Here is a 14,586-nt window from a genome sequence, read left to right as displayed (position 1 = left end):
ACGGATTGAGATCTGAAGGTCTATCCAGTCACTTATCAGCTGCGTGAACTTTGGCAAGTCATTTCCTTTCTGGGCCTGTTTCCTAAGAAGGTTATTTTTAAGATCAAATGATAATCGTGTTATGTAAATGCTGTCCAGGCACATATTAAGCACTTAATAAATGATAGCTCTTATTACTCTCTAGGGGGCTAGGGTGGTAAAGAGCAAATGAAATTAAACCTAGTTAAGAGGCTTTGTACATGCACATAAAACTCTACAGACATCCAAGGTACCGTTATTTGTACTGTAAACTGCCAAGACACGCAGGAAACGAGAACTCAAATGGCGCCTCAGTGACTCGCACTAGAGAGGGGGAGAAGGCAGAGCTTCCGAGAATCAACTATTTTCCCCCTTATGGCTTTCAGCCTAGATTGGACCATTTATTCAATTTCCCAGCCCACAGTACCCCTGGACATTTATTTACTGTACCTTTTTCACTGAGATCCTTTCCACTCCCCTCCCCTTCTAGTAGTCGTGAACTTCAGACCCTCTCCTTCGACTCCCACTGCCTTTAACTCTGGTTTTAACCAAGCTTCCCTGAATCCTTCCCTCCGCCTAAGGAGGAAGTGCAGCTGGACGCACCGCACGGCATCCTAGGAAATGTGGTCTCTCAGACTCTTTGGCTTGGGCTGCAGAGTGGGGAAGAAGACGAAGGAGAGCCCAGCAAAACTACAACTACCGGCAGGCAACGCGAGTCACCATCTTTCTTTGGCCCCTTTTCCTCTTGCCGTCCTCTTCCTCCTCTCCGCTAGCGCTGAACCGCTTGGCCTCACGGTACTTGTAGTTCCTTCTGGACTCAAGATCCTAGGGCTCGATGGCCAGCACAGAGGCTAGGAGACTCTAATTCCCAGAGGGCAGAGCGGAAGCTGCGCCTGCGCACACGCAATGAGGGCGTGTATGTCTGTGTCTGAGGGAGAGAGCGAGAGTGAGTGAGTGTGAGTGCGGGGTGGGGTGGTGGCCGTTACGTTCGGGGCAACGGCTACGGCAGTGGAGAAGTAAGAAGAGAAACAACGTCCGGCGCTTCCGCCTTCGCTTAGGAGGAGGAGGAGCTGGTAGGGAAAGGAAAGTGTTTCACCCTGGGCCTGGATTAGACCGAGTCGGGTTGGTGGGGGTCTGGGCTATGAGCTTTTGAGGGTCGCTTGGGACGCGGAGCGAGACACGAGAGCCGGGAGCTATGTCTCAGCCGCCGCCGCCGCCTCCGCTGCCGCCGCCACCTCCTCCCCCTGAGGCTCCACAGACTCCGTCGTCCCTGGCGTCGGCGGCTGCTTCGGGAGGGCTTTTGAAGCGGAGAGACCGGAGAATCCTTTCCGGGAGCTGCCCGGATCCGAAGTGCCAGGCGCGTCTGTTCTTCCCGGCCTCCGGTTCTGTCAGCATCGAGTGTACCGAGTGCGGCCAGCGGCACGAGCAGCAGCAGCTGCTGGGGGTTGAGGAGGTGACCGACCCGGACGTAGTGCTACACAACCTGCTGCGGAACGCGCTGCTCGGGGTGACGGGGGCACCCAAGAAGAACACGGAACTGGTAAAGGTGATGGGCCTTTCCAACTATCACTGCAAATTGTTGTCGCCCATATTAGCTCGCTATGGAATGGACAAACAGACAGGCCGGGCCAAGCTTCTCCGGGACATGAACCAGGGCGAACTGTTCGATTGCGCCTTACTGGGCGACCGCGCCTTCCTCATAGAACCAGAGCATGTTAACACTGTGGGCTATGGCAAGGACCGCTCCGGAAGCCTCCTGTATTTGCATGATACTCTGGAGGACATTAAGCGGGCCAATAAAAGTCAGGAATGTCTCATTCCAGTGCATGTGGACGGGGATGGACACTGCCTGGTGCATGCTGTGTCTCGTGCTCTAGTAGGCCGAGAGCTCTTCTGGCATGCCTTAAGAGAGAATCTTAAACAGCACTTTCAGCAGCACTTGGCCCGATATCAAGCTCTGTTCCATGACTTCATTGATGCCGCTGAGTGGGAGGACATTATCAATGAGTGTGACCCTCTGTTTGTACCACCTGAGGGTGTTCCCTTGGGCCTGAGGAATATCCACATATTTGGTCTTGCCAATGTGTTACATCGTCCTATTATTCTGTTAGATTCCCTAAGTGGCATGAGAAGCTCTGGTGATTATTCAGCCACCTTTCTACCTGGGCTCATCCCTGCAGAGAAATGCACTGGGAAAGATGGTCATTTGAACAAACCAATCTGTATTGCATGGAGCAGCTCCGGTAGAAACCATTATATCCCCTTGGTAGGCATAAAAGGGGCTGCTTTGCCCAAACTGCCTATGAATTTGCTTCCTAAAGCATGGGGTGTGCCTCAGGACCTTATTAAAAAGTACATCAAACTTGAAGAGGATGGTGGTTGTGTTATTGGAGGTGACAGAAGTTTGCAAGATAAATACTTACTTAGGCTTGTTGCTGCTATGGAAGAAGTCTTTATGGACAAACATGGTATCCATCCTAGTTTGGTTGCTGATGTCCATCAGTATTTCTACAGAAGGACTGGAGTGATAGGAGTTCAGCCTGAAGAAGTCACAGCAGCTGCTAAAAAAGCAGTAATGGATAATCGCCTTCACAAATGTTTGCTCTGTGGTGCCCTTTCTGAACTTCATGTTCCTCCAGAGTGGTTGGCTCCTGGAGGGAAATTGTATAACCTGGCAAAAAGTACTCATGGACAGCTGAGGACTGACAAAAATTATAGCTTTCCCTTGAACAATTTGGTTTGCTCATATGATTCAGTGAAAGATGTTCTGGTACCAGACTATGGATTGAGTAACCTAACAGCTTGTAATTGGTGCCATGGCACATCTGTGCGAAAGGTCAGAGGAGATGGTTCTATTGTGTATTTGGATGGAGACAGAACTAATTCTAGGTCCACTGGTGGCAAATGTGGTTGTGGATTCAAACACTTTTGGGATGGTAAGGAGTATGACAATCTACCAGAAGCTTTCCCTATTACTTTAGAATGGGGTGGAAGAGTGGTCAGAGAGACAGTATATTGGTTCCAGTATGAAAGTGATTCATCTTTGAATAGTAATGTTTACGATGTTGCAATGAAACTTGTTACCAAGCACTTTCCAGGTGAATTTGGGAGTGAAATCCTAGTTCAGAAAGTTGTCCACACTATATTGCATCAGACTGCCAAAAAGAATCCCGATGATTATACTCCTGTAAACATAGATGGTGCTCATGCCCAAAGAGTTGGAGATGTTCAAGGACAAGAATCAGAGTCTCAGCTCCCAACTAAAATTATTCTTACAGGACAGAAAACAAAAACTTTGCACAAGGAGGAGTTAAACATGAGTAAAACTGAAAGAACTATTCAACAGAATATTACGGAACAGGCTTCTGTAATGCAGAAACGGAAAACAGAGAAGTTAAAACAAGAACAAAAAGGGCAACCCAGGACTGTTTCTCCCAGTACCATTCGTGATGGTCCATCCTCTGCACCTGCTACACCTACCAAGGCTCCCTATTCACCTACAACTTCTAAGGAGAAGAAGATCCGAATCACAACTAATGATGGACGACAGTCCATGGTTACCCTTAAGTCTTCAACAACCTTCTTTGAACTTCAGGAAAGTATAGCCAGAGAGTTCAACATTCCTCCATATTTACAGTGTATTCGATACGGGTTTCCTCCTAAAGAGTTAATGCCACCACAGGCAGGAATGGAAAAGGAACCAGTTCCTTTACAGCACGGCGACAGAATTACAATAGAAATTCTAAAAAGTAAAGCTGAAGGTGGTCAGTCTGCTGCAGCACACTCAGCCCACACTGTGAAACAAGAAGATATTGCTGTTACTGGTAAACTGTCATCTAAGGAACTTCAGGAGCAAGCTGAAAAAGAAATGTACTCCTTGTGTCTTTTAGCAACATTAATGGGTAAGATACATTTAATTCTGATGGTATATCTTAATTGTAAATATAATACACTGAGTTTTCCTGTTGTCTTTGGGGGAAAAGAAATCTGTGGCCATTGTAAGTTTTTAATTATATATTTCAGGAGAGAATTATTTTTAGTATTTTGACAGTTAATGGATAGATGTTAATAGGATTATTGAGTAACTATTAGGAAAATAGAAAGGTATTCCCTCAATAATAGTCAACAGATTATTTAAATATGTCTTATTCTCGCAATTGCTTTTTAAAAAACAGACTTGTATTTATTTAAAGCATTTTAAATTTTTGGTAGGCTCTATGGATCCTGCCTACCTTGCCCCTTTTTCATTTATTTTTAATTTTTATTTTCCTGTATGTCATGTGATTTCAGGACTTCCTGTTTGATGAATTGCAGTTTCTGGTGTTTATATTCTCACTGCACTCCCACCTAGTAGTCTCTTACATTTCATTTTCTTCCTTTCCCAGTTCATCACATTTTTCTTATTCATACACTAGGATTTGTATTTAAGTAATTTCACTACTCAGTAAGTCTTTGCCATCAATTGTAATGAACTGTTGTAAGTTGTAGTTCATGAGAAACATAACTAACAGAGATAGATGGTAATCATGTAAAGAAGTATTTGTTTTTAATAATTCAGCATAAAGAAAAATATATTATCAACCAAATGTGTAATTTAAAGCTTTAGATGATTTCAGATACTGTTCAATGGTGTACTTTTTACAGTGTCTGTATTTGCTTAGTCTTTGTTTTGAAATAACTGTTAATATGCTTTATTAAGTCTTAAAGTATGAAGTAAAATTTAAATGTGTTAGTTACTGGAAGGGTTTTATTTTTGCTGAGATTAAAGCTTTCAGCTAGAAAAGTGATCTGGGTTTTGATTCTGTTTTCTGATAGTACTATATGGCAGTGAATTGGGCCTTAATCTACCAAAATGAATACTACTCCTGGCTTATCTGGGGGAGTAGTAAATAGGGGATCTAAAAACCCTGCACAAATTTAGAACCTGGAATTGTTGATTTTAGTTTGCCAGACATAGTAAGTGAATTGGGGGATATGTCAGGAGCTGTCCTGCGCACTTTATATATTTCTTTTTTTTCCTTTTTTTTTTTTAGATGGTCTTGCTCTGTCTCCAGGCTGGAGCACAGTGGCGCGATCTCGGCTCACTGCAAACTCCGCCTCCTGGCTTCAAGCAATTCTCCTGCCTCAGTCTCCCAAGTAGTTGGGACTACAGGCCCACGCCTCCATGCCCAGCTAATTTTTGTATTTTTAGTAGAGATGGGGTTTCAACTTGTTGGCCAGGACGGTCTTGATCTCCTGACCTTGTGATCAAGGTCACTTAAATACAAATGCTAGTGTACTTAAATACAAATCTTAGGTGGCCCGTGCCTGTAATCCCAGTTACTCTGGAGGCTGAGGCAGGAGAATTACTTGAACCCGGGAGTTGGAGGTTGTGGTGAGCCTAGATTGCGCGACTGCATTCCAGCCTGGCAACAGAGCAAGACTCTGTCTCAATAAATAGATAAATAAAGTAAAAGACCTGCAATCTCCCAGGTCAAAAACAGGAAAGAGAAGGTCTTCCTCAATAGAAGATGGAGTCTTGAGAATGTGGCTCTTATCTTTATCCTTGTATGCACAGAACCTGATATAGTGCTCAGCAGGTAGTATGCACTCTGAAATGTTTTTTAATTGAATTAAATAGATGACATTAACACAGCTAAAGAAAGGCTGTATCTGCAGAAATGGAATGGATGGTCAGTCAGCACTGAACACTGAAAAAAGTGAAAAGCAAAATTCGGCAATGTTTATATACTGCTGTACAAAGGAAAAAGATACATCATCTGGGGTTCATGAAAATTCTGGTAACTAGAAAGGTAATCTCTGTCGAGGGGTAGGAATATCTGATCAATCCTGACTATGGCCTGACTGAAACATCTCTATCCCTTTGCCTGATTTCCATGTTCATCAGGCATGTATTCTTAACACTTTTAGCTTCCTGATAACAAGTTTTGATGTACAGGTGACAGTGCAGATAAGGACATGTTCACTTTGAAAGCTGTATTCTCCATTGTAGACTAATAAATTGACATGGGCAGGATTATGAGCAGTAGCCTTAAAAATATGATCAGAGCTGGGCACGGTGGCTCACGCCTGTAATCCCAGCACTTTGGGAGGCCGAGGCAGGCAGATCACGAGGTCAGGAGTTCGAGATCATCCTGGCTAAGATGGTGAAACCCTGTCTCTACTAAAAATACAAAAAAAAAAAAGTAGCCAGTCATGGTGGCAGGCGCCTATAGTCCCAGCTCCTCGGGAGGCTGAGGCAGAAGAATCTCGTGAACCCGGGAGGCAGAGGTTGCAGTGAGCCAAGATTGCACCACTGTGCTCCAGCCTGGGCGACAGAGCAAGACTGTATCTCAAAAAAAACAAAAACAAAAAAAAGGTTTGATCAATATGATTATATATAGATTTTTGAGACAGAGTCTCACTCTGTCGCCCAGGTTGGAGTACAGTGGCATGATCTCCGCTCATTGCAACCTCCGCCACCTGGGTTCAAACGATTCTCCTGCCTCAGCCTCCCAAGTAGCTGGGATTACAGGCACATACCACCATGGCCGGCTAATTTTTTTGTATTTTTAGTAGAGACGGGGTTTCACTGTGTTAGCCAGGATGGTCTCGATCTCCTGACCTCGTGAACCGCCCACCTCAGCCTCCCAAAGTGCTGGGGTTACAGGCATGAGTCACTGTGCCTGGTTGATAATATATTTCATAATGAAAATTAATAAAATATAATTCTAGTGTATAAATACTTTTTGAGTTTGGGTGGAAGTTCTTGGACCTGAATATCTGAGAGAACTACAGTATGGACTGCAATGAGTTTACCAAGATAATGTCTTTCTGTTCTGATCCCTTCCCTCCTCACATCCAACATTTATGCCTGTATAAACCCATACATTTCTTTAAAACTGCTTCCACTACCAACACAAAATTTGGGTGTAAAAGAGAGCATTTTGTTAATTTTGTAATGGTGTCACTTGAGATACTTTCTGCTTTAAATTGAAGTATTAAGTGCATAGCCTATATTAGTCCCTTATACATATTCGTTTTCTCCCTCTGGTTCTCTTGTAACTGTATTTGAATTATGTAGAAGATAGGTATATTTTTTTGAAACGGAGTCTCGCAGTGTCACCAGGCTGGAGTGCAGTGGTGTGATCTTGGCTCACTGCAACGTCCACCTCCTGGGTTCAAGCAATTCTCATGCCTCAGCCTCCTGAATAACTGGGATTACAGGCATGCGCCACCACACCCAGCTAAATTTTGTATTTTTGCTAGAGATGGGGTTTCACCATGTTGGCCAGAATGGTCTCAATCTCCTGACCTCATGATCCACCCCCCTCGGCCTCCCAAAGTGCTGGGATTACAGGCATAAGCCACTGTGCCTGGCCGAAGATATTCTTAATTTTAAAAAAAGATGTTTCTACAAAAGTCAATTTGGAGATAAATGCTAACCGTATGTAAGGAGTGCTGGGTAACTGTTGATGTTTAGATTGGAGAGGGCTAGAAATGACAGACCTTGTTTAGAAGATTGCAGATTTCAAAGTGCAGAAATTACTTTGTGAATTACCAAATGTGAGCTAAGCTGTGTTATGTTAGTTTAGAATATAGCTCATCAGACTTTATGCTGTTCAGATAGCTAGCTTGTTCTCGTTTAAGTTTAGGCTTAAATACCACCACCTTGTAAGAGTTTGAGAAACCTTTGCTGACCATTCTAAGTAGGTTCCCTCTATCAGTGTACCCTGTTGATGTCCCTCACAGCATCTGTCACAATTTTTAATAATCTTATTTGTTGGTGTAATTATTTGTTTGCCTCCCCCACTATATTATAAAGTCTATCAAGACAGAGACTGTACTCTATTTTCTTCACTAATGAATACCTTATTTCCTAGTTCAGGGCCTGGCGCATAGTAGATGCCAAGTAAATGCTTGTTGAATTAATGAATGCAATATTTCAGCAAAATCAGTGTATTCTGTGAACTTGTATGTATGTTGAGTGTACGAAGATAAAAGAGAGTCAGTCCTTGCCCTCCATTAACTTACCTACAGGCCTTCAGCTGAGGGAGTTCCATACTTTTTAGCTTTTATCAGCAGATCTCCAGCTTTATTTTCTAAATACATAAAAATTATAAAATCCCCAAATAGGACCAACACAGCATTTTAGAACTTCTCATTTGATTAAGAATCAAATATATACATGGGGATTGTATAATTTTTTTTTTTTTTCTGGAGACAGATTGTCGCCCAGCCTGGAGTGCAGTGGCATGATCCCAGCTCACTGCAACCTCTGTCTCCTGGGTCCAAGTGATTCTCAGCCTCTCAAGTAACTGGGACTACAGGTGCACACCATCACACCTAGCTAATTTTTTGTATTTTTAGTAGAGATGGAGTTTCACCATGTTGCCCATGCTGGTCTCGAACTCCTGAGCTCAGACAATCCACTGCCTCAGCTTCCCAAAGTGCTAGGATTACAGGTGTGAGCCACTGCGCCCGGCCTGTATGTTTTCACTAAATAGGCTGACTGCATGATAGCCAGGGACGTGAGCTTTTTCTTTCGTTTTTAAGTAGAATATTCATTGACTAGATTGTCTATTACTTATATTAATAAAACAATAAGTATGTGTATTTGTCTTTGGCTTAGTACAAGTCATTCCTGGAACCTAGTAACTTTGAATCTTAGGAAGTATAAACTGGAATAACAATATTCTACCCATAATATTTCACATTTTAATCTCTTTTATCCAGACCACGAGGTAATTGAACTTAACTTTTTGCAGACCGTCATCTTCATTATTTACATAATACTTAAAAGATTAACTCTGGCTTTGCAAAATATGTCGTTCAAATTTCTTATAGACCTGGTGCGGTTGCAGTGAGCCGAGATTGCGCCACTGCACTCCATTCTGGGCAACAGAGCAACACTCTTTCCAAAAAAAAAAAAAAAAAAAAATTCTTGTAGATCAGTTATTTGTGGGTTTTCTTTCATGGTAGATAGGATAGGTGATACATTATCCACCATAAATATCTAGGCCAATTTATTTTTTCTTAGTGTTATATTTCATTAAGTTTCTAGTTTTGTTTTTTTGTTTTCCTAGAGGTAAGAACAGATTTACGTGAAGAATAGAATTTGTCAGTTTGGAGTTACTTAAATGAAATTAGGCTACGTGACACTTCCTTGCTTTACTACAAAGTGTACCAACCTTTCAGGAGTTGAGAAACTTGTTTCATTTTGATATACTTTCTCTGTTCCTGAAAGAACTGTGTGACTTTTTAACATATATATTTAAAATACACAGTGTTTTGTAATTTCATAATACCTCTTGATGTTGTAAATGCCTTAGAATTTTCCAGAATCACCCAGGCGCAGTGGCTCACGCCTGTAATCCTGGCACTTTGGGAGGCTGAGGTGGGTGGATCATGAGGTCAGGAGTTTGAGACCAGGCCGGCCAAGATGGTGAAACCTCGTCTCTACTAAAAATACAAAAATTAGCCGGGCATTGTGGCGCTCACCTGTAATCCCAGCTGCTCGGGAGGTTGAGGCAGGAGAATTGCTTGAACCCGGGAGGTAGAGGTATCAGTGAGCCAAGATTGGGCCACTGCACTCCAGCCTGGCGACAGAGTGAGACTCTGTCTCAAAAAAAAAAAAAAAGCAAGAATTTTCCAGAATCACGCATGGGACTGAGACACTTATTTTTTAGGCAACAACTGAATATTATTATTGCACCTTGATTTTTTTTTTTTTTCAAATGTTGGGTAAAGGGGCAGCTTCAAATCTAGATAGTGCTTATGCGTATTCTTCTTCTTTTTTGTGTGTGTTTTTATCCGAGACAGAGCCTTGCTCTGTCGCTCAGGCTGGAGTGCAATGGCGCAATCTTGGCTCACTGCAACTCTGCCTCCCAGGTTCAAGCGATTCTCCTGCCTCAGCCTCCCGAGTAGCTGGGATTACAGGGCCTGCCACCACGCCTGGCTAATTTTTGTATTTTTAGTAGAGACAAGGTTTTGCTATGTTGGCCAGGCTGGTCTCGAACTCCTGACATTGTGATCTGCCCACCTGAGCCTCCCAAAGTGCTGGGATTACAGGCGTGAGCCACTGTGCCTAGCCGCATATCATTCTTTCTATGCCTTCTGGTAGCCCTTCTGTTGATTTATATGTAGCATATTTGTAATAGGACAGCAGTTATAAAGTTGAATAAAAAATAATGCATAGATGTATCTTAAGATAAATGTATATATTGTAAATGGTGATTTTATATAATTATAATTGAAGATTAAGTCAAGTGTTGATACCGTTCCTTTCTAGATAGAAAAGGAAATCTAGGTAATAATTCTGTTCCAACTACTTTGATCACTTTTATTTTTAATATCTTTTCAATTACAATATAATTTTTGAAATTCAAATAATTCAAGTACGTATAAAATATGGTAGTTCTTAACATTTGTACTCCCCAGATAAAATCATTATTAATAAATTGGGATGTGTCCTTTCAGACTCTGTACTCATTTAAACACTATTGAGTTTGTGTGCATGTCTGTGTATAATAAAAATATTCATTAATGCCGCTGGTGACACTAAAGTTGTGTGACTGTATACCCTTAAGGGGACTGAATTTCAGGCAAGAAACAGATATGCCTTTTTTATAAACCATCTTGATTATCAGTAGGGTAGATAAACTTTTAAATGCGAGGATTACGTCAGGAAGGTTAGAGAGATGCCAACAATTCTTTCAGCAAATAAATACCTTTGGAATTCTGTCTAGTTGAAACAGTCCTGTGTTCCTACTTTATATTTGGAACCATTTATTCAAATTTTTAAACAATTTTGAATTGTTTCTTTAAATTTTAAATTTAGATAAAGTTAAGTACTTTATGGTCGTAAATACTTCAGAGTTCATTTTGGGTATTTCTTTTGGGGTTTAAAAATACATTTTGGCTGGGCATGGTGGCTCACACTTGTAATCCCAGCAATTTGGGAGGCCGAGGTGGACAGATTGTCTGAAATCAGGAGTTTGAGACTAGCCTGGCCAACATGGGGAAACCCCATTTCTACTAAAAACACAAAATTAGCCGAGAGTGGTGGCACACGCCTGTAATCCCAGCTACTTTGGAGGCTGAGGCATGAGAATTGCTTGAACCCAGGACGCGGAGGTTTCAGTGAACAGAGATTGCTCCACTGCACTTCACCCTGGGGGACAGAGCAAGATTCTGTCTCAAAAATGAAATAGGCTGGGTGCGGTGGCTCACGCCTGTAATCCCAGCACTTTGTGAGGCCGAGGTGGGCGGATTGCCTGAGGTCAGGAGTTTGAGACCAGCCTGGCCCACGTGGTGAAATCCGGTATCTACTAAAAACACAAAAATTAGCCGGATGTGGTGGTTTGTGCCTGTAGTCCCAGCTACCCAGGTGGGTAAGGCAGGAGAACTGCTGGAACGTGGGAGATAGAGACTGCAGTGAGCCAAGATCATGCCACTGCACTCCAGCCTAGGTGACAGAGCAAGACTCCGTCTCAAAAATAAATAAATAAATAAATAAATAAAACAAAAATATATTTCATTTAGGTGTTAGATTTTTAAATTTACTGCTTTGTCCCGTAAATTGCAAAGTAAAAAATTCAAATTGCCTTTTAAAATATTTAAAGTTAGAAGGCTAGGCACAGTAGCTCATGCCTATAATCCTAGCACTTTGGGAGGCCAAGGCAGGAGGATGGCCTGAGACCAGGCATTCAAGACTAGCTTCGGCAACACAGGGAGACCCTGTCTCTACAAGCTGTGGTGGCACACGCCTGTAGTCCTAGCTACTCAGGAAGCTGAGGTGAGGGGATTGCTTGAGCTCAGGAGATCATGCAGTGAACCGTGATTGAGCCAATACTTTCCAGCCTAGGTGACAGAGCGAGACCCTATTTCAAAAAATAAATAAACACCTAAAATTTAAAAATTAGAATGGTAATCTCTTAATCTTTTTTTGATGATGACTTTAAACTTTTAACTCTATAATTTTATTAGAAAAAATCAGAAAAATACATTTTAAAAAATGTATTTTAACATATTTTTTTTTTTTTTTTTTTTTTTTAAGAAGGGGGTTTCCCCTTCCGCCCCGGCTGGGGTGCAGTGGCCGGATCTCAGCTCACTGCAAGCTCCGCCTCCCGGGTTCACGCCATTCTCCTGCCTCAGCCTCCCGAGTAGCTGGGACTACAGGCGCCCGCCACTGCGCCCGGCTAGTTTTTTGTATTTATTAGTAGAGACGGGGTTTCACCGTGTTAGCCAGGATGGTCTCGATCTCCTGACCTTGTGATCCGCCCGTCTCGGCCTCCCAAAGTGCTGGGATTACAGGCTTGAGCCACCGCGCCCGGCCTTTAACATATTTTTAAACAAAAGTTACTTCACATCAAATAGGAAAAAAATTGGATAAACCAAAAGAAAAAACGTTCATAATACCACTGCCATATATAGCTACTGTGTCAGGTAGAAGGTTGAAGGTTATGAGGAGGAAGGATTTGTGGAAGCAAGGTAATTAACAGAGGTTATCTATGGTGCTCGCAGTAGTATAGTTTTTTTTCTATATTTATATATACACAGTACGTTGGATAGAAGTATTTTTACTTTTGTAGTATGAAGAAACAGTTGGATTATAAAGTAAAAATAATTGGAGACTAACAAAAATATAAATTAACATATTTGTTAGAAGCTTTTCCAAACTGTTCCTATTCTCTAAAAGTTTGCTTTCGAATAAAATGTTAGAAAAACTATTTCCCTTTGTTTTTGCTATTATTTTCTTTTATTAGATTCTTGAAGAGAAAACAAGATTCAGGGAAAAGTCAGTGGCATATAATCATTAGTTGTGTTTTATATGTGTAACATTGAAGAATGGTTATCATCATGATGCTTCAATTAAGTTTATTCTGGATTGCTTTCAGGCACTGTTTAAAAGGAAAAACCTCATTTATAATATTCACTCCGTCAAGGGTGTCTAAGGGAGAGAATATAGTTATGGGTTCTTAGCTTTTGTTTTGGGATGGACCATTAGAGCCCCTTCCTCATCACTCTTTTCTGCTTATCACTAGAGACAGAAACTAAAACCATAGCTTCAGGCTGCTAAAAGCCTAAAACAAAACAAAACAAAACAAAACAGGACAACAACAAAATAAGGCTGATTGGATAAGCTTGCATCTATACATTCATTCAACCAATACTAAGAGTGCTGCCATCTGTTCAGCACTGTGCCAGGCCCTGGGGGTAAAAAGTCAGGCCACTGACCTTTCCGTGAATCTGAAAAGTATAAAAGGGAAACCTAGTCTAGAAGGTAAAACAGGAAAGTTAGTTAACCTAAAGTGTGATAAGGGCTATGGTATTCATATACGTAGGAGCATCAAATAAGGGTACCTACCTAATCAACACTCCAAAGAATCCTAAAGGAAGTGATACCTAGATTGAGTTTTAAATAATATGTAACAATTATTGGCCTTTAGGGAATAGGAACAGTTGTTTGGTGGTATACCATTGTAAAAATAAAGGTATGGTATGATGTCAGATGGGAAAGGCAAGGACCAACTCTTAGAGTGCCTTGTATGCCACGGAAAAGGAACTTGGACTTTGCCATATGGCATTGGGGAACCATTATAGGTTTAACTCTGAAGACTGTATAGTGGAGGGATTTATGGGGGATAAGACTCAAGGGAAATCAGCTGTGAGGAAGTGGCAGTAATCCAGGCATTGAACCTGGGCATTAGGAGGGTTGGAGAGAAATGCAGTGGAGAGCCATATGAGAGTGGTACAGGACTTGTGCAAAGTGTCAAAACCCCTGCTTCCTGATCTCTAATCCCTTTCCTCATTTTTCTTACCAACAAACATGACTTTCAGTGGAGATATTTGTTTACCAAAAGAAATTACCTACTTTTTTCTCCAACCAGTTGTTGATGCCGTGAATTTCTATTAAGAAAAGACTGAATAGTTCTTTCAAATTTGCCAAAACAACTTGACCTTTTTTCCTGTGTGTGTGAGACAGTGTCTCACTCTGTCAGCCAGGCTGGAGTGCTGTGGCACGACCTCGGCTCACTGCAACCTCCATTTCCTGGGCTCAAGCAATTCTCCTGCCTCAGCCTCCAGAGTAGCTAGGATAGCAGGCAGGTGCCACCATGCCTGGCTAATTTTTGTATTTTTAGTACAGAAGGAGTTTCACCATGTTGGCCAGGCTGGTCTCAAACTCCTGACCTCAGGTAATCCGCCTGCCTTGGCTTCCTAAAGTGCGGGGATTACAGGTGTGAGCCTGGCCAATTTGACCTTCAGTAGAGGTTTAATGTCAATGGAAAGGAGGGTATACACTTTGGACTGATATACAAGATTCAAATCCTGGCTCTAGCACTTACTAGCTGTGTGATCTTGGAAGAGTTATTTAAGCTCTCTGAGCTTGTTTCCTTTTCCGTAGAGCTTAGTTGTGATGAGTTAATGAAACTATGTGAAGAGCCTGCTCAAAGCTTGGTAGATAGTAGAGGCTTACGTGGTATTTCCCTTAAAGTAATAGAACAGTGGGGCCATATTGCTTTGAAGGGGGTGAAAATTTGTTCTTGGAGAAAGGGTGAAAAAATCTTATCATTAATATATAAAACT

General features: G+C 41.9%; 1 protein-coding gene across 1 annotated transcript in view; it reads left to right on the top strand.

The window, feature by feature from the left end:
* The first annotated feature begins 931 nt into the window (after nt 1-931).
* VCPIP1 (valosin containing protein interacting protein 1) overlaps nt 932-14,586 on the top strand; it is a 41,318-nt gene continuing 27,663 nt past the window's right edge. Inside the window, exon 1 of the mRNA XM_003902823.4 lies at nt 932-3,920. Within this exon, the coding sequence (XP_003902872.1) occupies nt 1,214-3,920 (2,707 nt within the window). The 5' untranslated portion in view covers nt 932-1,213. The remainder of the gene's footprint in view (nt 3,921-14,586) is intronic.

This window comes from Papio anubis, chromosome 8, assembly GCF_008728515.1.
Source record: "Papio anubis isolate 15944 chromosome 8, Panubis1.0, whole genome shotgun sequence".
Classification (NCBI taxonomy): domain Eukaryota; kingdom Metazoa; phylum Chordata; class Mammalia; order Primates; family Cercopithecidae; genus Papio; species Papio anubis.
Note: the sequence above shows the minus strand (reverse complement) of the source record. Positions and strands in the feature narration are given on the sequence as shown.